This window comes from Chrysoperla carnea, chromosome 1 (assembly GCF_905475395.1).
Source record: "Chrysoperla carnea chromosome 1, inChrCarn1.1, whole genome shotgun sequence".
NCBI classification, from domain to species: domain Eukaryota; kingdom Metazoa; phylum Arthropoda; class Insecta; order Neuroptera; family Chrysopidae; genus Chrysoperla; species Chrysoperla carnea.
In genome coordinates, this window is record NC_058337.1 from 95839156 (window position 1) to 95864649 (window position 25494).

At 28.9% G+C, this 25494-nt stretch overlaps 1 protein-coding gene across 1 annotated transcript in view; it reads left to right on the forward strand.

Moving 5' to 3' along the window:
- LOC123305037 (T-box transcription factor TBX20-like) overlaps positions 1-25494 on the forward strand; it is a 70508-nt gene that overhangs the window by 44426 nt on the left and 588 nt on the right. Inside the window, exons 3-5 of the mRNA XM_044886640.1 lie at positions 7672-7945; positions 10777-10959; positions 24946-25022. Of these exons, the coding sequence (XP_044742575.1) occupies positions 7672-7945; positions 10777-10959; positions 24946-25022 (534 nt within the window). The remainder of the gene's footprint in view (positions 1-7671; positions 7946-10776; positions 10960-24945; positions 25023-25494) is intronic.

Here is a 25494-nt window from a genome sequence, read left to right on the forward strand (position 1 = left end):
TCATGTCAAATGATATACACATATTAATCATTTTTTTCCAAAAATGTACACCAAAGACAAAAAAATATGTACGAAAAAATTCAGATATTTTGTTGTTTGTCGATGTGTAACGCCCAATTGTTTCGGTGAATGTCTTCAACTACAGCTATATAATTTATCGTTCTACTAAAGAAGTAACAAAACTTTAGAGGCGGAAGAAATATACCATTCTCCTTTAATATATCTCTATAATATACTATATTTTCTAGTATACCCACAAATACAATGATACAGTGAAGTAAAGTGAGCTGCTGATGATGATTATGATGACTGTGTGAGGTCTTTTGTACATCGCCATCAAACATCTTTCTAACACAACACATGTTTTTATATTATAGTAATCATTATCCAAATATCGTATGTACAAAAATCATTTCAAATTATTTCAGCATAATCCAAGAGCTTTTCCAAGTTCAATTAAATGAAAATGTGTATTTTATCTAAGTGTTATATTTCTGAAATACTTCATGATATTTCCAGTTTTATCAGCAAGGGTCGTAGAGTTTTTGAAAGAAACATTTACATTTTGTGGGTATTTTTTAAGTCTCCAAATTTTTTTAGGTCTAAGATTTATTGCTTGTGTCAAACTATCATTACTTTTACATACATCAATCCTGTTTTGGTATTTATTTGCAGTTTAGTGTAAAAGAAACCATAAAATTTGAATATGAGCAAAGTTAGTAGTTTATAAATTTTTCTAGATTTGATATTTTCCACTGTTTAAACTTACATTTACGCTAGTACTATTAATTTATAATACTGTAGATGCCTGATATCAAATACCCGCATTAATAAATACTACGCATAAAAATGTAAAACTAGACTTGATACCACGACACAATTTTGAAGTGAAATTAAAATTGATTAAAAACAAAAAAGTTATAAGCATTCAAAGATTGTTTTCCAATCTCCTTTTAGCAAAACAAAGTTTTATATCTATTTTATATGTATCTCTATGGTGATATCGGACAATGACATCACTAACTTATATCTTCTTCTTTGTTAAATTAGGAATTTTAAACGTTCATATTTTCCGTTTTCTAAAGATTTTCAAAAACCAACTTCACTTTTCTGTCCGTGCAGTAAGAATTCTTCATCTGAGGTCATAAAAAGATTTTAGTCAACATGCCTATTATAATTATGCGCATATGGGTATTCCTGAATTATGAGGTTTTTGTTTTAATGACATAAGAAAGGATCAGTGGAGTCATGCGAAGTATCATTGTCACGTAACAATTTTCTCGTAAGATTCTAAACACTTAACAGTATCTACGACAGACACCCAAAGTATCTATGTCTGCATAAGTAATATTATAGTATTGTATCCACCAGAAGTATTGTGGCTATCACCAACCAGTATGGGCGTGGCGCCAATACAGCATTAACACCCGTACAGTATGGCGTTCACACCGCTACTGACATAGTGATAGAAACAAAAATTTTTTTTAAGAATTTGAATTATGCAATTTCCTTGTTGATATTAATATGGAAAATTATGTAACTGTGGGGAGGAGGAGGTCAAGCTGGATATTTGCATACTCTTACCTAGGAGGTGGGGAGAAATTCTAAAAAATATTCCTTAGAAATTTTACGTGGATGATGGGTGAGCCCTATAAACTTAAATGTACAAGTTATTGAATGCTTAAATCATTAATTTGAGATTGATTTGAGTTAAGTGTAATTTCTAGAATTTTACTGTAGTTTATCAATGAATAGAGTAATTGATTTAATCAGAAAGTGTCAAGTGTGTCTTGACACTCAACTGAGTATACGCAAAGTATTTACGCAATTATATCTGTTTGTTGTTATAATATTCTTTTAATTGAAAATATTAAAATAGAAGATTTTGAAGAAACAATTTTTTTGTTTCGTTGTTTTTAAGTAATAGACATCTTAATTCAAATTTCAAAATAAATAATAATCATATGGGTAAGTAATAATATTAAAAAATGTGTATATAATTCGTTATGACAATTATTTTGTAAATAAACATGAAATATTATTTATAAATAATAACATTTTAACAAGCGTTAGTGAAAATATTATATATTTGTTTTATAAACAAAATTTTAAATGTAAGTAGTAGTAACTAAAATATAAAGACATTTGTAAATTATCTTCAAAAATAATAATAAATATGATAAATTACACATCTGTGTTTGTAGCGATGCGTTTGTTGTTTCTTATTTACTTATTTATTTACAGTTGCTGGTTTTTTACACTGTATAATATGTCATATTTCTAGTTAGGAAGGGAAATAGAGAACAAAATTAGCTCTTAGGTCAAAAATTATACGGACTAGTTGAAAATTTGTTTATAAGTATAGTTGAGAGCGTGTTAAATTGCACGTCAAAATTACTGTTGTTTGGATCTTATGAAAAATATATACTTACTTGAAAAAACTTAAATATAAAAGTTTGAGTTGTACTCACGCTAATATAATATGATTAGTTAACATTAACTTTTAACCGATTTTGTGAATAACTCAAAAACCGAACAAAACCGAACATTCGACGCACAAAAACACTCAAAAAGCTTCCCCGAAAAAGCAAAAAAAAAAAAAATCGTTTCCATTTCCGTTCTGTTAAAATGATTTTTGTTTTGTCATACTATTATTATTTTGTCCCCAAAATAGTCAGTTAGTATTTTAATATCGCTTCAAATCTGTGAATTAATGACACTTATGAGCTAATACAACGGAGAATGATTCGACTTTTCATTTTCGACCAACAAAAGGTTAGGCGTTCCGATGATCTTATATCATTTCCAAGGGCCTATGTTAGCAAAGTTGTTGCGGCTATTACAGGACATTGGTTGGGCGGCATGTCTGCTGAATGCCACAGCGGTGAGGAGAAGAGATGTCTCGTCTTCTCTGTCATTGCCCAGCTCTTGCCATGAGGAGATGGGCTTTCTTTAGCCAGCCTATTTTCGGCGAACTCTTCGACCTAATGTTCGTGTACGTCAAAGCATTCCTGCTGTTCTTAAATAGCTCCAAATGGTTCAAGGAGTAGTGGCCGGAGATCGGCCAACCCTTTTTCTGCATTGCAACGGACCCTATGGTCTATGGAAGTGTATCCCAGTCCAGGAGAGCCACTCTAACCTTACTTAACCTAACAAAAGGCTTCATTCAATGACGTCAGTAAGTACTAGAACTAAAACCAATCCAATCTCTTTGCTGTTTATGAGCTTGATTATTGAAGTATACTTTTACGACAGGTATAACTTTATCAGTGTGTTTAGTAACTCGATAAAAATACGTGCAGTACAATGACTATTTGAAAATATCTAAGGGCTATTAAGTATGTAATCCTTTAAAAATACAATAAACGCATCAAATAGCCATTCCGTGAGAAATGTTATCTAAATTACAGAAGTAAGAACATGTTTTTTTTTCCAACGAAAATTTACTTTCAGGAAAAACTTCCTTAAGTCATTACCTCTTAAAAAATGTATAAATGCTAAAAGAATGACTGTTAAGTATAAGGTATTTTAATTTTTGTAAAAGAAGTGCGTTGAATTTGAAAAAAGATTAAAAATTCGCTAGGCCGACTAAGATAAATTTAAGACCACTTACTCATATGGTCAAATTTGTTGTAAATAGTATTTCAAATTGGCCTTACAAAAAATTCTAGCTTAAAATCTCTATTTCCTGCACTAATATGTAAGATATATATTTTATTTCTTGTTTTCATATTTAATAGTAATCTAACAACAACGCATCTAATGAAAAAAAAAAAACGTAAAAAACGTCTACTTTACGTCCATCTGTGGAATAATCAATGTGATTAAAATTAAATAGTCTGGTTTGAGAGTTGCATATGCTAAAATAGAAAATCCAAGATAATCGGTAAGTTTAAGAATAGTTTAAATCAACTCTTCCAACTGATTGTTAGGCAACTTTTTTCCTACCGATTTTTAGACAGATCCAATCGGGGATCATTTTCACTGATCTGGTTTCATTGTTCTATAATCCTAATTTTTTTGCACCATGAATAAAATATTACGTAAAGAATATACAATTTTAAGAAGAAATAAACTTTGGTAAATAAAAAGACACACGTCTCCTGTAGTCCCTAATACTTAATGTAATTTATTAAGGGTTACGAATGTTTATATTGTTAATTGTTGAATCGAATAACTTTTACATTGTACCGGGTTTAATTTATATTACTTTTCAAAATCGCTAAAACAATACCAAATACTATGCATTTAAAACATTAGTTTGATACATTTATCAATGTTTCAATATTTCGGCTGATAGTTGAGAGAAAAAGACCGATTCATAAATAGTCATCGTTGACACAAAAATATATTATAAAATTAGCATAATTAAAGCAATGAGCTATAATGAATGTAAATAACAATCATTTTGGAGCTAAAGGTAAGTTTAATCTTATGTAAAATCTTATGTAAAAGTGCAATCGCTTACTAGTCCCCGATTTTATTTTGTTTTTTGTCCGCTTTCTCTCATTTAGAGGAACAAGCTCTGAATTCTATAATCCCATCTAAAACGATACATCATGAACCACTAGACAATATGTTATCGTAATCGGATTAACAGAGTGCTCGCGCCTTAGGTACGAATGAATACCCAATAATTATATTAAATTAAAAATATAATAAAAATAATTTATTTATTAAAGAAATTTTATCAGCTCCAAAAATAATATTATATAAAAAAAAATTATTGTATTAAATAAAGTCATTAAAAGGCGTTCAAATGTTTCAATTTTTATAATTTATTATTTCCCTGTTAATTTCTTTATGTATTACTACAACAGTAGGTATACAGTAGGGTAAGATGTAGTATCTAGAATTAGTCATACTTTCTAAGCAAATATTGTTATAATGTACTTGGCAGCACTATTGAAAATAGAGAATTTAATTAAAATGAAGGTAGGCTGGAGACTGATTGTCAATTAGTGTACACTAAAGACAAAAAAGTGTTAAATTTTGATTCTTCTCAATGTCTTTTAACAATTAAGTGCTAATCACATATATATTTCTTTTATAAATCACACTCAACGAACTTCACTGGTTACTGGTGAATAAGTTATTTACCCTACTCTAGTTTTTAGCAAAACGTTAAAGTTTGAAAAGATAAAGTTTCAAATACGCAAAGCGAAATCTAACAATTCATACATGGATGTAAGAAATAATACGGTTGTAAGTTTGTAAGCACAGTTTAAGTAGGTAAATAAGTCTCATTCACGCCGAGTCATTAAAAATACGAATTGAAGTTGTTTGTGGACGCTGTATGATCAGTGGATCCTGTACAACATACATGTAAGGTTTTCGATGTTTCAATCATATTATACTATTATGATCCTTAGAATGAACTGTAACTATTACATGTCAAAGATAGCGCCTACAGGTAAAATCAATGGAGATGATTCTAGGTATATGAAAATGATGTGAGCTATGGTACATTATGGTGCTGTACCATGGTTCACATGTTTTTTTCGATAGTTGCTTAGTACTTAAATTCTTTTAACAAATGTAAATACTCTAGGTACTACACCTTCCCTTATACAAGTTAAAATTATATTTGACACTGTTAGATGTATCAAAATGATGTGTACACAGTTTTTTCTTCATTTTCTTAGAATAAATAATTAAGAAAAAAATATAAAAAAGATAGTTTCATTCGACAGAGATTACCGACACAGAAACTACACACAAGCTGATTTTTATATAATAAGTAGTGGTATCGTTATTTGCTTTGTTATTATATTATATGTGCGTATAGTATACAAAGTGTTTCTTGTAAAATCAGATTTAACAGTCTGATTGTAATCACTTACGTCGACAGCAAATAAAACAAAAAGGCCTACTAAACCATTAAACGGTTTTTGGAAAATACAAATTCGTGGTAACCTTGATAAAAATGATGTTTATAAAAAGTAACCCTGAGCAAAGTTTTTAAAATCACCAGTAACCTAGTAAGCACTTTAAATACGGCATTAGTTAATAGCTAAATATTCATGCATTAGTTTAAAATTAAATTTTGGAACTGAAGAGGAGAAATTTCATATAAAACTGGAAATCGACACAACGGTTTCCGAATAAAAGGAGCGTTACTTACTTAAGCGGACCAAACTACCTGAATCGAAACAAAACCACTTAAAAGTAATTCCATTGCTATTGAAACCCTTTTCCATATCAATGGCTTACTTTTGATAATTTTATTTCAATTAGTAATGAAATGTAAAAGCCTGGACGACTACAATGTAATCATCCTGTAAACATTGACAGTATTGAATTTTATTTTTAAAATCATTATAAAATCTAAATTCGTTCCTTCTAATTTTGACACTCACAAAACACGACAATTCTTAAAGTAATGATCCATTAGGTTTTGTAACGGCTCATTACTAGAATGTCCATCCGTCGCTATCTATTACTACAGTACATAATAACTTTAACATGTATATATATTAAAATGTATATTTATAATCTTCAGTAGCGTGTTGCATTGTTGATACGCTTCTACGCTCATTAGTCAAGCATTATTTTACTAAACTAACATATATTAATTACTTACAAATTATGAATTATTATTATTACAATAAAACAATTAGAAAATCTTACTTGTTTTTTTGATTTTTTTTTTGTCTATGTTGTTAGTATTTGTTTGTAAATTGCCGATGTAACATAGAATGTCCCGATATAAACTGCGAGCAGTGTTAAAGTACTATTGCGGAATCTTCATAAATAACCACCATTTTTGTATTACGAGTACTGGCGTAAAGGTTTAGAGACTTAAAGGTACTTTTAGTGCTTTAATCACGTGATAAAACCAAACAGCACCAGTTTTCAAACATAATAGGTAGATCGACCACGATTTGCTGGGATTTTGTCTGATATTTATTGTTAGGGGAATAAACAAGTGAAATTAACAAAATTTAAAAATCCCTCGACAAATTTTGTCGTGTACGGGACCTTAAACACGCATTTGAAACATGTCTTAAACTGCCTTTTTCCTTAAAGCCTTTTCCAAACTGAGCCGATTTGGAAGATCATTGTCAAGTTTTAGTTTTTTCGGGTACAAAACCCTAAATTTGCACTTAAAACATAGCAAAGATCACTCTCCATGAAATTACCTTTCAAACAAAACCAAAAATGAAAATCGTTTCCTATGTTTAGGCGCTACGATGTCACAGGCAGACACACACACTTAGCGTTTAAGCTTATAACACCCCTTTTTTTAGTTTTTGGGTTAATAAAAATAGTCTAGACACATATTTGACATTTATACGACTTTCCTCCCTTTTTACCCGACTGTGAAGGAGTGGCTATGTTTTATCTATTATTTTTATATTAGTTCCCCTGAACAAGATAGTAAGCATGCATAAACTCTTTGGTAAGCTTAATTAACAAAGTTTGGCTGTTAAAAATTGTGTTGAGCTGGTAAAAGGCCAAATTTAAATAAAATACATTTAAAGTGATGAAATCTTACACTTTTTAATTTAATTTTGTCTCATTGGCTAAAATAAATTTTTATACAAATGATATTCGAAATACAATATTATTATTATTATTTTTTATTTTCTTTATCATGATTGATTCCGATTCATGAAATTAATATTTTAGATGAAATTTTATTAAATATTTATTTCTGTATTGTTGCAGGCGAATGTTTCCGACATTACGTGTATCATTCACTGGTATCCGACCAGAACAACGTTATGCCGTGTTGTTAGATATCGTACCTGTCGATAATAAACGATATCGATATGCATATCATCGTTCATCGTGGCTGGTGGCAGGTAAAGCAGATCCTCCAGCACCATGTCGTTTATACGCACATCCAGATTCACCATTCACCGGAGAACAATTACGTAAACAAGTTGTATCATTTGAGAAAGTGAAATTGACAAATAATGAAATGGACAAGCATGGGCATGTACGTAAGAATTTTGGATTTTATTACTTTATCAAAGCACTAGTTTTTAACAATACGTCAGCTGTATAGCTACAATTATTCTGCTCTAAGCATGTCGGCGTGCGCACAGTATGTTGGTGACGCAAATCCATAACATTTTTTCCTACCAAAAAGTGCCCAACGTCTAAAGAAGTTTTCACTTCAAAAATTTTCTCGGAGGATATTTTGAACAATAGAAAGTACACAATAATAAGAAGCTATGCTATACTGCTTGCATACTTCAAACATAGACAGACAGACCGACACACACACTTAGCGACTAACTTATCACACCCCATGCTTTAGTTTGGGGGTTAAAAATAAACAAATTTTTAGCAAAGCTTGACAATTTATCTATTCAGCCTGCATTACAAAAGTTTGTTATATCAAATAAAAAATGATAATAAATCAAAATCTACTATAAAAATTATATTTTAAATAATAAATCATTACTTTCCACGATTCCCTTAAAACTCATTAAAACCATTTTGTTATTTTTAATATTTGAATTTATTAATTCAATGATTTATGATCATAAAAACATAAAGTAATTATTATTGTATAAAAAAAATGTATTAATAATCACACAAGCGCATTGTAATACATACGCATACATTGGTACCCACTAGCTAGCAATCTACGTTTAAAAAATAAAAAAACTTTCAAAAAACAAAAAGTTTTGCTATAAAATTTATTGGTTTTTATTATTATTATTTTAGTTTATATTATAACGGAAACAATAAATTTCTTCATTAATAGTAATTTATTTTTAAATTTTAATTCTTTCCATTAGAATGATTTTATTCTTATATATAAAATGTTTTATACGTTTGCGGAAGTTTTATTATTTTTGAATTTATTTTGGCCACTTGGAAAATCATAAGTTTGTTCAAAAACCTGTCCAGAGTCAATTTTCCATAATTCTATAGCCATAGATTAGACACGCCAATTTTATAATTTCATCTTTATTAATATGTGGCCTTCAGAAACAATTTGGTTATTTGCTTATATCAGAGATTGTAAAAATTATTTATTTTTTATAATTATTGTTCAATTTTCTACTCGTATTTTTAAATTTAATTTTATTCAGTGAAAATTTTCTCATAATCTTATTTTTAAAATTTTATTTTATACAATTAAATCGTAAATAATTATTATGCATATTTTATATATGAAATATAATTACTATTCATGAAAAAAAAATTCTTTCTCTAATTAATAATAACATATAAATGGGCCAAAAGATATTACGAATCATTAATGATATTTTAATAGTATAATTAACAAAAATTATGTTGCCAAAATTTATTATTATTATATATTATATTTATTTTGTATGTATAATGTATCTTTGTGGAGTTGTATATTTATTATACCACGTTGCAGGTATCTAGTAAATTAATCAAATAATTGATTAATGAGTCTACTGAGTGAGCTAAAAATTTTATATATGATGTGAAACAATTATTTTATATAAATACTTAAATTATTTTCTAAATTATAATGCCATTTATGGAAGGATACATTTTCCATGCCAAAAAAACGTATCATTCTACAAATACTCATGATTAAATAGAATATTGTCCTAAAAACGCTTTATTAAGTACGTACAAAGATATTTTTTAAATAATATTAAACTCGTATTGTTTTGCCCCATGCTTTTCAACATTGAACATTACGTTCTCTAAAAATCTTTTTTGTACTTTTAAGTTATATGTTAATTAATAACCATATTATTCTTCCAAAATATATCATAAATCTAAGACTATAAATGTTTGCTCAGTATACGTATACACCATTCAAATTTATATTTCACTTTCGTATAAAGTAGCTATAAAGTGAAAAGTACTTTTCTTAATTTTTATTTCACAAAGTGATTATATATGGTCGCGAAAAAATTGTGCACAGCATGAATAATAATGGTGAACAGAAACATTATTTCTCAGATCGAAAAGCATTCTGGTGTTTTTTTTTATCTGGCGCGCAGTATCGAGATAGAATGTAATATTAAGAAAACCAACATTTTTAATAAGCAAAATTTTAGGAAATAAAATCTACTACAATTTATAACCAGGCAATATTATATTTATTTACAGCTTAGTATCTAAAGTGTGCTCAACAAAAATTCAATAGTTTGGAAAAAAAAATTGTATTTTAAATTTCATAGCTTTGATCTTAAATTTCTCTCTTAAACTTAGCGAAAGTGGTCTGGTAATAAATTGTAATAAATTTTAAGTCTTACAATTTTGCTTATATACAAACAGTTTTCCTAATATATCTTAGTGGAGAAAATCTTAAAGTTAAAAGACAGAAAACATTACATAATTCATCATTTAAGGACGTTCATGCGTCAACAATATTAGTAGAGAAATAAAAAACAATATGATAATGCGATAATTTAAATGATTTTCTATGATTTAAGACAGGAAAAATAACCTGTTATCGAATTAATTTAAATTTTTTTAAAGTTTAAAAAATGACTAAAAGTAAGTTTTAACATGGGACTAAATGAAAAATATAAATCGATATTTTTCAAAATTTATATCGATAACCATACTTGAAACTTTTACCAGTTAATAATTATTTATACTTTTAATAGAATTTCAAAAAAATTTTCTATTTTCTATTAATTTAAAATTCTTTAAAATTTACATACTGTTTTCCTATGAACGCACATAGCAAAACAGGTTGACGCATGAACGTCCTTAAAAATTTTTAGATATTTTAGTGGGGCACCCGATCTGTCATTATTTAATTGTCTATAATATTAAACCATTACGTTATTAATAATTTTTTTAAATATTTTGTTGCAGTTGGTGTTAAATTCAATGCATAAATATCAACCACGTATACATTTAGTAAAACGTAATAATAACGACCATCACCATAGTAGTCAATCAAATAATCAAATTGTGGATTTAGAAAATGCTGAATATAAAACATTTATATTCCCTGAATCTGTTTTTACGGCTGTAACAGCATATCAAAATCAATTGGTAAGTTATTTCCAGCAATTTGTTTGTTTTTAATTCAATTCAAATACACTTCAATATTTAATAATGTTTAGATATTTTTACTGAAGGACAAAATTTGCTTTGTTCAAACAGATTTTCGATTTTTCATAGTATTTTTCTAACATAAATCAGCACTATCCGTTATAATCCTGCAGGTTAAATTTTTAATACACTATTTGCAGTACCTACGTACCTTAATATCAAGTCACCGAAAAATAAAAAAGTATTATTAAATATTTGTATTCAATTCGCACCTCCAAAAAACTATAGATAGCAGTACAATGGCGGTTGGAGAGGGTGTAAACACCTATTTCTATGACTTAAACAAGCAAATAAACCATAGAATATATCATCTTTTTTTTGACATTTTTGTTTGTAAGTCAATTGAGAAGTTACATTAGTTTTCTTTTATGCCGCAAATTCTTATATAATTGAAATAATAATTCATCTTAAGCGTATTTAAGTAATTTTATTAAAATTAATTATATTTTAGTTATATATATAAAAAAAAATCTCTATTTCCCTTGGCCATTGCATCACGCGTGAACGGATGGAACAATTTCGCTAATTCTTCTTTTGTTGTGTTAATTATTGTCAGGTGAAGGTTTTTATGAAAGAAAAAAATGAAGGATGTTGAGTGAAACGTTAGTTTAAGACAAAATATTAAATGCAATAAATGGTGGAAACGCTTAAAATTATGGATTATATTACTTTACTATGTAGGTATGTATTTATTTGCGCTCCCACCGTATTTATCAGAATTGTAAATAGGTATTTAAATATTATTGAGGTATTATTTATTATTATTCAGGAATTATCAAAAGGTATTTAATAGGGCTATATGCGAGCGTAGCGCGCTCCACTGCCGAAAGCTTGTCCAAGATAAAATATTAAATTTTTTGTTTAGCAGGCGGGCTTGCAGATTGGTTTAACGGGATTATCGTCTAAGTTTATGTTTACATCCTCCTATCCATTTCATATTTAAATCAGAAGAGGTCAGCTCATTTTTTTGGAATCATTGGAATAACTATACGGTTTTTTCAATCTCTTCGTTTCTAGAAATCTCAGTATATGGAATGTCCGCCAACTAAAAATAGTCTATGTAAATTTAAAGCGTTGTGTCCAAATCGACGTATACTAGATTATCAGCTTGCTGTTTGACTTTATTACCTATAATATAATAACCAGGCTATAATATTGTTATAGCCGTATAGCACGTAAAACGAGTTCGTTTTTGCAATAGTAGTAGTAGTAAAATAGTTGGATAGTATCGAGACAGTGATGACGTTACCACATGATTTGTGTATGTGAAGCACACTTAATGGTAGTTCATACATGTATATAGTGTTGAATACTCCCGCGGGAGGTGGCGTTGACCACCGACACGTCATCATTATGTCGACAAGCATTCAACATCACAGAATGGTTATATAGGTACTCCACGTTCACTCCATGTTTGTATAGTTAGCTCTTCCATGTATGTACCTACGTACTAGGTAGGTACATAACATCACATATAGGTAGTAAATATTGATATCATACTATCGCATTCTAACTAATGCCTAAGTATATTCTAATAGCCAATAATATATGATCTCTGTCAATAATGAATTGTAAATATTAACAACAATAATTATTATTAATTAGTGTGGTTTTTATTGAGTTTTACCACGTAATAAAGACCACCCACATCATAAAAATATATCTATACACGTTCATGATATTGGTATGTTTTTGTAATAATATATGCACGCATTGGATGCGTGTGCATTTATGTGATTCTGGAAGATATTTCTTAAACTAAAAGTATAAAACTATAAAATTTCATAGTTGAATTTTCTTGTAAAGTTAATAAAGTTAATTTAAAGTCCTGGGGAGTCCCATGACTCGATGGACAAAGCTTAACAGCGGATTTTTTGAACAATTATAAGTTGAAGTGCTCTCTTATACTTTTTTCCAAAACCCAATTTTGAAGGAGTAGTGTGCTCTATTGAATTTAACAAGCAAAGTAAAGACATGTTAAGTAAAGTTGTTTAATTGTTTATTAAATGCAAATTTTTCTTCGTACCCTACCATATACAGAATAGCTTCTCCATCAGTTAGTTTTTGCTGTATGGGACGTTCTCCATAATTTTTAAGAAAACACATTCAAGATCATTTGTTTTTTTATTAGGAGTTCTTCGATCAGGAAATCGTCGAACATTTTCTCGCACTGACACTTTTGCCTTTCCGATTTAATTTGCTTATCAGTAAACAAAATGAATATCGGGATACGCTTGATTTGTAAACGTAGACATTAAATTAATCTTACAACTTAAAAATCTAAACACAAGCATAGAGAATCAAATACCTCCATAACTGCCATAATTTTGCCTTAAAATTTTCCAAAGAATACGCTCTTTAGCTATGTCTGCCAAGTCACGTGACATCCTGTAAGTTGCAAATTTTTATATTATATGTTTGAAAAAATATTTTTTAGTGGGTACTAATGATTAACACAAACCTTTTGGATCAAGTGAAAAGACTAATAAACAGAATTTGAATTTTTTATCCAATTATTATTGCATTTTTGCAAGCACTGAACTATAGGTATTATTATTTGAACTGAAAATAAATCAACTTTTTCTGGATTAAAAACGTAAGAAACTAACTCCATTTAAAAATTTCTCTTCTAGGCAAATGAGTCGTTGCTAAAATAATCAGTGAATATTTGTGAATTTTGAAGCAAAGCAGAAGTGATATTAAGTATTTAAACTATGTCATAATATACTTGATTGGCAAGAAATCGAAAAGTTACTAGCCGATCATGGTAATATTCATTGTTTAAGAATTAGTACTTGTTTTAGAAAATTGTAAATTCCTAAAGGAGTGTAGTTGGTGTCAAATCGGACATAAGGCATGATAGAAAGAGGTCGGACTTGTCTAACTAATTCTAGTAAAATTAATTCCTTCAAACTTAGATATTCTATATTAATGAATTTTTTATGCGTATCGATTCAACATACTAAAATGAATTCAAAACATTCAGAGTTATTTAAAATTTTTAATTTATCGATTACAATTTGGTACAAAAGCGAGAGAAATTCACTCGATATAAAATATAATTTTTCAAATAATAAATAAATTTGCAGAATAATTAAAAAATTCACAAATATGAAAATCACTTTTCTATTTATGTAATCACATTATTATTTCAATTAATAATTGAATTTGTAATATTGATTAACAGGCATGTTGCCAAAAAAAAGTATTATTGGTTATAGTAGCCGAGTCGCATATAGAACGTATAATAGTACAGTCATAATATATGTAAATATTGATATTTTTTTAACGATTGAGAGAAGTTTGCAATTATGCCAGAAATGAATTGCATTAAAATAATTATTTTAATTAATGAAAATTTGAATCGTATATGTTCTTCCGGGAAAAGTAAAAAAATTGGATTTCGATCTACTTTGTTCGTATTGTAGAATTTTCATAACTTAATATTCTGATGAAAACTCCATACAATCGTTTTTTTTTTTAAAAACTTTCCATTCTTTTATTTCGAAATCAGAATGGAAAAAAAATAATAAGCGGAAAAACAAATATCAACTTTTAAATGAAATTACATTTTTTTGTAGCATTTTCTGATTTTTTGCAGCAAAAAAAAAGAAGAAATTTTACTTGAAAATTTTCTCCTTCATTTCAACTTTTGGTTTCTGGTATTTTCAGATTAAAAAGTTTCTGCCAAGAAAATTTAATACTGGAAAATTCTCAAAATAATCATTTTAGTACACGATTATATAAAAAGTGAATTTAATATTAAGCTTTTTTTTCTTTGGCTATTAATTCAGTTTTTATCATTAAAAAACCGATAGATCAGATACCTCAAATTGTAAATTAGGAAAACAAAAAAGCTACAAATTGCTAATACATATTTACATATGATGACTGTACTAATATTATAGTTAACTAACTATATCAAACGTGTATTATTCACCGTGTAATCGTAATTAGTATTGCGAAATATTTACGATTATTAAATTCTAAAATCAAATTAAAATGTTTTTATTGATGTTTTATATTATGAATCATAAATGGTGTTTGGTACTCACTCCAATCTTTTTTTTAAATCAATTTTATTAGAACGATGACTAATAATCACTTAGTCAATGTCGGCAATATCAAACATCTTATAAATTCGTTTAATATTTCTACAAAAGTTTGATTACTTTGAATTTATACTCGAGATAAAAATTAAACTTGAGAGTCAAAACATTTATTGTTGCATATACATTTTGCAGCTTAATTTTTTTAAGGCAAACCTTCAGTTAGTACAAGAAACGTTATAATGCCGATCTTCACCCATTTGATAACCAGATGAGACATATTTTTTATGGAATTTTATTGATTATTAAACACTCTTATGATAGTTTTTCTATCAACAAGTGTTATTGGCTATTTTTAAATTAATTAATTTTTTTCAATTTTTTCCACGATCGGTTTTTTTCAGGAAAACCTATAGCATTATTTTCTTAATTAAATTGCCACTCTTTTGATACCAATTTCGATTGGTTAACAGAAAGATTTAAGTCTTTTCATACCCAATGAACAGGTATGTCAGTATCGGTAAATACATCGACCGATCTGTCAACCAACCGAAATTGGTATCAGAAGAATGATAATTTATTTACGTAAATAAAGGTATAGACTGCCTGGAAAAACCATTAATGGAAAAACTTGATTAAAATAATTTAATTAAAACTAAATATGAACTAATTCTTTGGTATAGAAGAAGAGAGAACGCTAGACTGACAAAAAGAAAATAAGTGACTTGGGTGAACCGAAGGAAAATATTAACCAAAAACAAAAAAATTACAAAATGGTTGTAATTTTTGTTTAGGTTTGCTAAATTAAACTTGATATTTTATAGAAAAATACCTTATTGATTGATATCAATTAACAATCTATTTTAATCAGTATTTTTTTTAAGAACATGAAATATGCTAAAAAATTTTGAACAATTTAATCATAATTATAATTTAACACCTCGAATATTTTTGAAATAAAATAAAACAATTTTGGCATAATTTTATTTATTTTAGAATTGTCAGAAGTAAGCAAGCACAGTTTGATGTCATTAAAAATATTTGGCAATTCAACACGCTAACTTTTCAAAAAGATTTATTTTTCAACATATTTTAATATAAACACCATTTTTTTCTTCATTAAATTATGTTTTTGTTAAAATAGTTTTTTGTTTATTTTCATTCTTGATAAATTACTTAAATATTTAATTAGGTGCATTGGTTAGCTCACAATAATTTTGATCAAACAAGTTTTTTTTTCTGTTTCATAAAGAGTTTCCTTACACTAGTGAATAGTGTACTGAAAGATTTTTTGTAGCAAAACTAATACTACAATAAGCATAGTGTACCGGTATTCTTGTTGTATTTTCCGACAATTGGATGTTTCTTTAGTATCTATTTGATTATATATTAGTCGCATCAATGAGTGCTTTTACTCGATCCTCTATAGCTGCTACGATTGTGTTTTAAATGAATCTTTTTCATTTGATTTAAAATTGGTAACCTTTCCAAGGGAGGGAATAATCAGATCAGGGAAAAAGCAATGTCCGACTGATTTCAACATTAAGCCTAAATCACTTATGAGAGAAGTTTGAAATTTCGAGAAAGTATTGAGTTTTTAATGTAGATGTCATTTAAGAAATTAATCCCCTAAAGAAGTGAAGTGGGGGATGAAAGTTTGTATGAAAGTATACAAACAATCATTTTTAGTTCATTGATTAACCAATTTTAAAAATAATTCTACATTATCGGCAAGTAACACGGGCTGTATTTTATTTTCAAAAAGCTTCGAAAGCTTTTTAATTTCAGAAGATTAGTTTAGTTTTCGATTAGTTTAAAATGACCAAAATGAACATATAATTCTAAACTGAGAAGAACGGTCTCACAGCTTCGTAATAAATTCATTCTATAGTAACGTATATTGTTAAAAATAAAAATTTTGAAAAATATATTGAAAGAGATTAATGAAATCTTTGTATATTTTAAGTTAACAGAGGCAACTACCAACATTAAATCGGCTCGTTAAGCATTCACAGTAATTCGTCAGTCAACGCAAACATTACATTTAATAACATTTTACAACATTAACAAATAAATAAAGCAAACATACGAAATTGTTTTTTCCGTTTATTTATTTAGCTTTTTTTTCAGTTTTTTGTGCGTTTCTTTACTTTGTCATCATTTATCATTCGTTTCAATCATTTCACAGGAAATTAAAAATAGTTTATATACTTCTTATTCGGGAACTTCCTTATATCGATGAGAATATTTTTGCAAGAAAGAAGTTACACAACGCTACTCTAGTGCTGTACTTGTTAAATCAGGGACCTACGAATTGGGCATAGGTTTTAGACATATGGGACTTTGTTATGTCGAGCCTTTTTTAAATGAGAAAATTAAGCATTTTTAGTTTTATTTAATTCTAGAGAGCACAATATTAGCGAGACTAAAAATAAGAAAATAAATAATAGTTTAAACAAAACTAAAAACGCATCATTGCACTGAAAAGTGGATAATTATTTTTATTGTAGTTTAAAATTAAAAGCGTAGAGTGCTCGATATCTGTCTAATCAGCAAATTTAAAGAATATAATGTAGTGAGCACCCCACGATTTGAATTTTACATTACAATTCAAAATCCCCACAATTTTAATTTTACATTAAAATTCAAATTTAAAATAATTTTCCATTTTTCAGTGCAATAGCAATATCATAATACTGGCAGACATAACTCTCCCTTCAATTTCCCCCAAAACCACCCCAAAAAGGATAGAAGTGGATCATTTACTAGTGGGGAAGGAAGGAGGAAATGTCGGTCAGTATTGTGCAGTTTTTATTTGCCATGTTTTACAGCAGTTTTCGTAAGTTCTTCCACGCTTATTTTTCCATTAAAGTACATGTTGTAACAAGAAAATTGAACTTGAGTAATCCGGTTAGGATTCATTCCAAATGGTTAGGGTTCATTTTTCCCCAGATTTCTATAAACCCCCCTATCTCGAAAACGACCATTCTGCCATATATTTGTCCTAAGAGAGAAATACTCCATATCGACTCAAGAGCTTATTAACTACGCCGCAGAAAGTTAAGGTTCATTAATTTTTTTACGTGCCATATTCTAGAATATTGTATTTCAGGCTTAGAAAACGTGTATTTATATGTGAAAAACTTATGCTATTACTAGAACCCATAAATAGGTAATATCTTCTTGAACACATGGTAAATAAACTGTGGTTCCTAGATATATCTAAAATTCTTGAATTAGAAATTTAAACAAACCATTATACCAAACACATTAGTTAATCTCATCAAAATCAAAGCACGTTCCATAATAATAATTGAAATCTTCATGATTTTTATGATACCACAAACTTTAAATCGTTTCACCTCAAAAGAAATATTTCAACCAGGTGGTAACTTACTAATATTTATGCCCTAAATTCTGTAAAATAAACAAACATAATAATATATTAAATAAAAGAGACAAAATAAAATTTGTGAATGTTTATTTGAATTCTTATCGTTTATTATATACTTTTTTTTTTGTATTTTGTTTTGAATTCTAAAAATAAAGCGCCATCACTAAATTCTTTTTTTTTGACTTGGTGTTATGTTAAATGTGTTTTGAAAATAATGTGTTTTTGTTCATCACACTACTGGCATCATATGTAAACTTGTTACACTGTTAATGATGATACAGAAGTTAAGTTTTTGTTGAGGTAATAAAATTGACGAGAACACTGTTTTGTTTTTATAAACAATGTGGTGTTCAAAAAGTACTATTTGGTTGAGATTAATTGAAAGAGTATCAACTGACCGTGAATCCAAGCTCAAGCAAAGTTTTCTTAATTGTTTATTGTTCCCTACGCTTTTGAGTTGGTATTGAGGAAGAATATTGACGTTTAACCCGTGATGTCGAATTTTTGGAAACCGTGCTTATCAATTTTCGTTTACTTTTGCCTGGCGTATAATGTTTAAAAAATGCTAGGCAGTTTGCAACTGTCAAAAAAGTGCTTTCGATTTTTTACTTTCGATAGTTTAAAACTTTGAAATTTAAAAAACAGGAATCAGTTTTAACAACAAATTAATTAATAAAAATAATAATGTCAAATTTCGTTTAATTGTTTCAAATCGTTAATGGAGTTTTAGAACCGAAATGTTTCTTACTTTAAAACACTTATACTAATTATTTGGTGGTTTTTCAACCACGTATATGAAATATATCAAGGTATACTAAGTTTAGTCCCAAGTTTGTAAAAATATTGATGCTATGAACAAAATTTTGATATAGGTGTTCATAAAATCACCTAAATAGTCCATTTCCGGTTTTCTATCTGTCCGTCTGACAACACGATAACTCGAAAACGAAAAAAACAAGTTGAAAATTTTACAATGTGCTCAAGACGTAAAAAGTGAGGTCGAGATCGTTAATAAGCAACATAGGCCAATTGGGTCTTGGGTACCGTAGGATCAATCTTGTAAACTGTTATAGATAGAACCAAAGTTTAAATTTAAGAAATGTTTCTTATAAAAAAATATACAACTTTTGTTTGAAACATTTCTTCGAAAACATCACTGTTTACCCGCGAGGGGTGAGATTAGGCTCGAACAATGTATAATATGTATTATATGGGAATATAAGTCATATGTGTGTGACATGTATGTATGGCTAGCTATCTCACTTTGCTTACATGACGTGAAAAAACAAATGATTTCGAACTTTTCGATTTCGAAAAACCTTTTGAACTATCTCCGTTAAATTGACCACACTGTAAATTACTTACTATATACATACATTTGTCTTTGTTGTTCTCCAATATAAACATAAATAATAGTTTTTAAATGAGACAGGACAGGGTGACATCAAAACACGACAGCAAAACACTGTGTGTGGTTCTTGAAGTCTATCTGCTACTAACTAACTAACTAACATACAAGATGTTCATATATTACATACTAGATAGTTTTAGATAGATAGATAGTATTGTAAGTACATATACTTCATTCCTACAGAACCCTCATCTTCAACAAAGAAATATATGTTTGTAGTGAAAATTCTATAGATCGTGAGCCCATTATATAGTTCTTTTTGTTTGCCATCTGTTGGATTGGATGGTAAAAGTAAATTTGTTAGTAAGAAAAATGAGACTTAAACAGTGATCGTGTGTTCAATATTAGGAAATCAAGTTGTAGATTTTTGAGGATTTTCTTTTCCTGCCATTCATTTTGCTAAGATAAGGTTATATTGGCTGTCCCCGAGAGACACACTTAGGACATGGGGCCCATTGTGATACCATATATGCGTTTTAATATATAAAACATGACAGCTCCTCAATTATTGGAGAGGATGAGTACCATACCCACCTCCTTCAAGCCTATACCATACCCATCACGACCATGAAAAAATGATGTTTTATTATGACGGCGGGAATCGAACCCTCTACCCTAAGCATTCCGCTGCAATTCATGTTAAAATAAAGGCATTTACAACACAATACATTTACCACCAATGGGGGATAATCCTGATGTGGAATTGGGCTATATTACGCATAAAAATGTAAAACTAGACTTGGTATCGTAACTAAATTTGAAAATGAAATTAAAATTGATTAAAAAGCGAAGAAGCTATAAGCAAATCAAAAAATTTCATTCAGAGATTGCCCATCAAAACAAAGCTTTTATCAAAACAAAGTTTTATATGTAATCGCTATGGCGATACTCACCTATGCCGTCACTTGTGGGTATCTTCCTCTTTGTTTAATTAGGAATTTTAAACGTTCATATTTTGCATACTAGTAAAGGTTTTTAAAAACCAACTTCACTTTTCTATCCGTTAAGTGAGATATCTTCATTTGGAGAGATAAAAAATATTTGTCCGATCGCCTATGGTTTGCGCCTTATACGTTGCCAATGACAATTGATTTTGACTTCAGATATTAAATATTCATGGAAATAAGAAAGCCGAATGATAAAAAACGTTAAGTCTAAAAATTTGAATTTCGGGGTACGGTTTAAAATCTCATTTCCTTCTATAACCAAACTTATCTCTCTAACATATCTCCAAATGGCAGATAAAAATAATCATAGAAATTTCAACTCATAATGGTCACACGGTCTAGAAGGTATAAGTGATATATAACTCACTAACTCAAAATGTTAATTTGATATATTTTTACAACTAAACAAAATAAAAATAGTGTCTTAATTATCATTATAATGAATCATTAATATTTATGTAACTAAATATTTTGAGACTCATTTTGATTTGATGGACTTTTTTTTTTTGCTTGAAAGTATTTCATCTTTTTATATAATAATTTATTTCTTATACATCTGTATTTTTGAAATATGAAAAATTCTGAAATATTCCAAGACTTACATCAAGGGAAAAGAAGAAATATGTATACATACATATCAGTTACAGCAAACATGGTCCTAGAAGTCACTTCGAAAATATTGAATCATCACTTAACATCATCTTAACGAATCGTGATAGAAGGAAGCTGGTGGTTGGTAACGGGTAATCGAACGATTGTAAAGCGTTTTCAGTGGATAAGTTCGAAATATTTGATCATTTTCATGATGGAAAACTATAAAGTTATTTTATAGTATGGCTGTGGAAAAACTATTTCAATCGTAAATATTTATCGAACGGTGGGTGATCAAACGAAAATTGAGGTTGGTTAAAAGTGGTCATACGATGAGGGTGGATACGTTTATGAGGGTGGCAACTTGACTAACCTAATATGAAACTAGACGAATATTAGAATTAGGATTTAAAATTAATATTTCTTAGTTAGATGTCTGATTGATTGATCTGAGAAAATATTTCTTGGGTAAAATATGACTAACAGAATTTTACTGTACGGTATTATCAAATATTAAAATATGCAACTCTTTTACATTTTAAATTGTATGCAAAGCATACAAATTCTTGAAGGGTGAGATATTGTTATTAGTTCAAATATAGGTATTTATTATGATTATTACACTGTTATTCCGTTTACATATTTTCGCTAGATATGAAATTTAATATTTATATGTAGCATTTAACACGATTTACGTATAATATACGAATAACATACTTAAACGGAAAATTTTAACAACTAACAAATGAAGCTGCTTAAATACTTGGTGTGCACTAGGTAACGCAGTACCAATGAATGTTTACAATTAATATTGTTCGAACACAGTCTAAATGTACGCTTTACGAGTTATCCATAGACACGCGAAATTTACAAAACTGTCTAAGAACACTCTCAATTATATTCCCTTTCAAACGAAATAAAAAAACATCAAAATCGGTTCATCCGTTTAGGCGTTACGATGTCACAGACAGACAGACAGACTGACAGACACACACACATAGCGGTTAAACTTATAACACCCTTTTTATTAGTTCCGGGGTTAAAAACCTGTGAAATAGTTTTTTTTTTATTTCATGAGTAGACCGGGCGTTTGATTCACACTTTCGCTTACTGCATCCCACAAGTATGAGTATATGAAAGACACAGCTAGAAGCAAGCATACAGACACACAGCAGAGTACCGAACTGTTACACAACTCAAAGTGGACCAAACTACCTTTCGTACCGAAGCTACAACACATGTAATAAACCGTACCTATAAAAATGTCCTTTTTTTATACACATTCTTAGTTTTGCTTTCTTTGGTGTTCAGAGATTCTTCTCTCGACAATTCTTCTGCTCAATACTTACTTCGTTACGAAAACTCAGACTCACTGAAGTTTTCAGTTGAGCCTCTATCAGCAACAGCTTTGAATATGGAAAATACGTTTTCTTGTATTTTGTTATAACCGTACAAATGTCTAGGGATTTGATCATCTAAGATTTCGTTATTTCCCCAGATGAGGCAGTGGAAAAACAACACATATATTTCATTATTGGCCACAAATTAATAGTTCTGAAGTTAAAGCAAGCTATTTATTCTGGCAGAAATTATCAATTCGTATGGCATATTTGAAATATTTTAAACTCTGCATATCAAACTGTACCATTTATAACCGTGTTATAATCGGATACGGACTACAAATATTGATACTGTAAAGTTGATTTTTGAATGGTAAGTTGTATATAAATGTATGTATGTATAGGTTGTATTATTATAGGAAACAAAAACGGCAGCACACAGGTTTAATATGCCCCGCTGGGCACTAACAAGCAGAATAAACAGTCAAGATGACTGACAGCGGGGGCAGAGCACCCAGGGTGGGCCAATTATCCCCAACTGAGGAGGCCCCAATATATACATACTATATACATACGTTCTTCAACCATTATATTATTTGTACATGTATTTAATATTCCATAGTATTATTATTGTATGAATGGAAGAATTTTATATCTTTCAAATAAAAATAAAATAAAAAATTATTTTGAATAGATAAAACACTTTATTGATTTTTTTTACGATTAGTAATAACATGCCTGATCTACATATACAGCCCAAACCTAGTTGGCTATACTTTTTACTAGAAATTAAGCAAAAAGGGAAAAAATATATGCACGTTGTGTGTGAGAGCGAGAAGGTGAATGATTCAGTTGAGCGTTGAGTGAAAAAATTTAAAGTAGCGGTAGAAAAGTTGTGGGACTATGCCGACCTCAGCTGAACCCAAAGGGAAGTCGTTCACCATCACGACCGCCTCAGGCGCTGGTAAATGTTAAAGGAGTCCGCCTTTTGTATCGAAAACTCCAACATATAGTATATTTCTTACTACAATTGGACACTTCCTTGATATGGATTACAATGTTTCTTTCTACAAATTGTGAAAAAGTGCAAGAATAAATGACAAAATCTGAAATAAAAATTGTAATCGATTGATAAACACGAAAGTTTAAGCAAATAATCTTATCTATCTATTGCTTGCAAAAAGATTTGGTATATAGTCTTCATGGTGTTCGCATGTAAGACTCCCTCTAGTCTAACGTCTCTCTCTTTTTATTTTTATATTTAAATCCTCCATATTTTCGTAGTTTTTGAAGTTATCCAAAAATTAATATCATATGAAGTCTCGGCTTGATAACGAACGTTGACAAAACCAACTACGCTAATGCCTAAACAATAGTCGAATAATATCAATAATTATAATTTATTTGTGTATTTTGTTTAAAAAAAATTATATGATTTTCGAAGAGGAAAACGATATTGAGAAAATTCAAAGTGCATTTTGAAAGACGAGAAAAGGAAGACTTTAAATTTCCATATAGACAACAGATATCTGATGTGTTACAACGTAAAGTGATTGACAATTTCAAATAAAATCGAAAAACGAATTTTTCTCTTATTTAGGATAAAATATTTCGAAAATCTTTCATTTAGCATGTATGTTACAAAGCAAAAATCTAACTTAGTTGGCGAGTGAACAAAAACATGATCAAAATCTTTCGAAAATATTACGTATCTATTACTAGGCAACGAGTATAAAATAAAAGAGAAGATACAGGAACGAATGCTTATCTGTTATTTGGGGTCTGTAAATACTACTGTATAACAGAATCAGTACTTGTTATTACAATATAAATACCAGAGCTGAGTGGTGCAGTGGAAGCGTGTTAAGCTTATAACCAAGAGGTCCTTAGATCGACCTCTACGCTTTAGTAACATAATTTTTTTTAACAAAATTATGGAGGAGTAGTGCGTTTATGACTAGACTCAATCACTAGAGGCGTTGAAAATCGTATACTCTTTTTAAACATTATCAGTAACGGTAGCCTTCCCCTCTATTTTATACTTTTAGATACTAGGTATAAATATAATTTTTTTTATACCGTGTAGAGCAGGCATGAAACAGTTTAGACATTTATTTTTATAATTTTATAAAATGCATTCAATCATTTGTCAAAAATATTTGCTTATTATAATTTTATTTTTCTTTATTTACAGATTACAAAATTGAAAATTAATAGTAATCCATTTGCAAAAGGATTTCGAGATTCATCACGTTTGACAGAATTTGAAAGGTATGTTTCAGAAAGGTAAATGATTCAACAATTTTTTTTTAAGTTTTAATTTGTATTCTCTTTAATTGGGTGAATTAATTCTGAAGTATGAACTCTTTAATCTCACAAAAAGAAATGAAAATTTCTTTGAGATCTTTGAGATGATACAGTCACGATAACTTAAAATGTTGCTTGTTATTACTTAAAAAGATTTTACTTCTTCAAAATCTCTTTATAAAGTGACGAGCGGTCAAGGTAAAAACACATTTTTTTTTAATCGAATATTATTGCATTTTTAATTTTTCAAAAATTTTTATTTCGAAACCTATAGAGAAAAAATCACAAAAGTACTTTTTTGCTTAAAACTAATAAAAAAAGTTTTTTTTGAAAAAATTCAAAATTTTAACTTTTTGCGATACTTTTCCTAACACCAATTGGTGAAATTCATTAAGCACTGCCCTCAAAAATTTGTAAATTTCGTATATAATCGTTA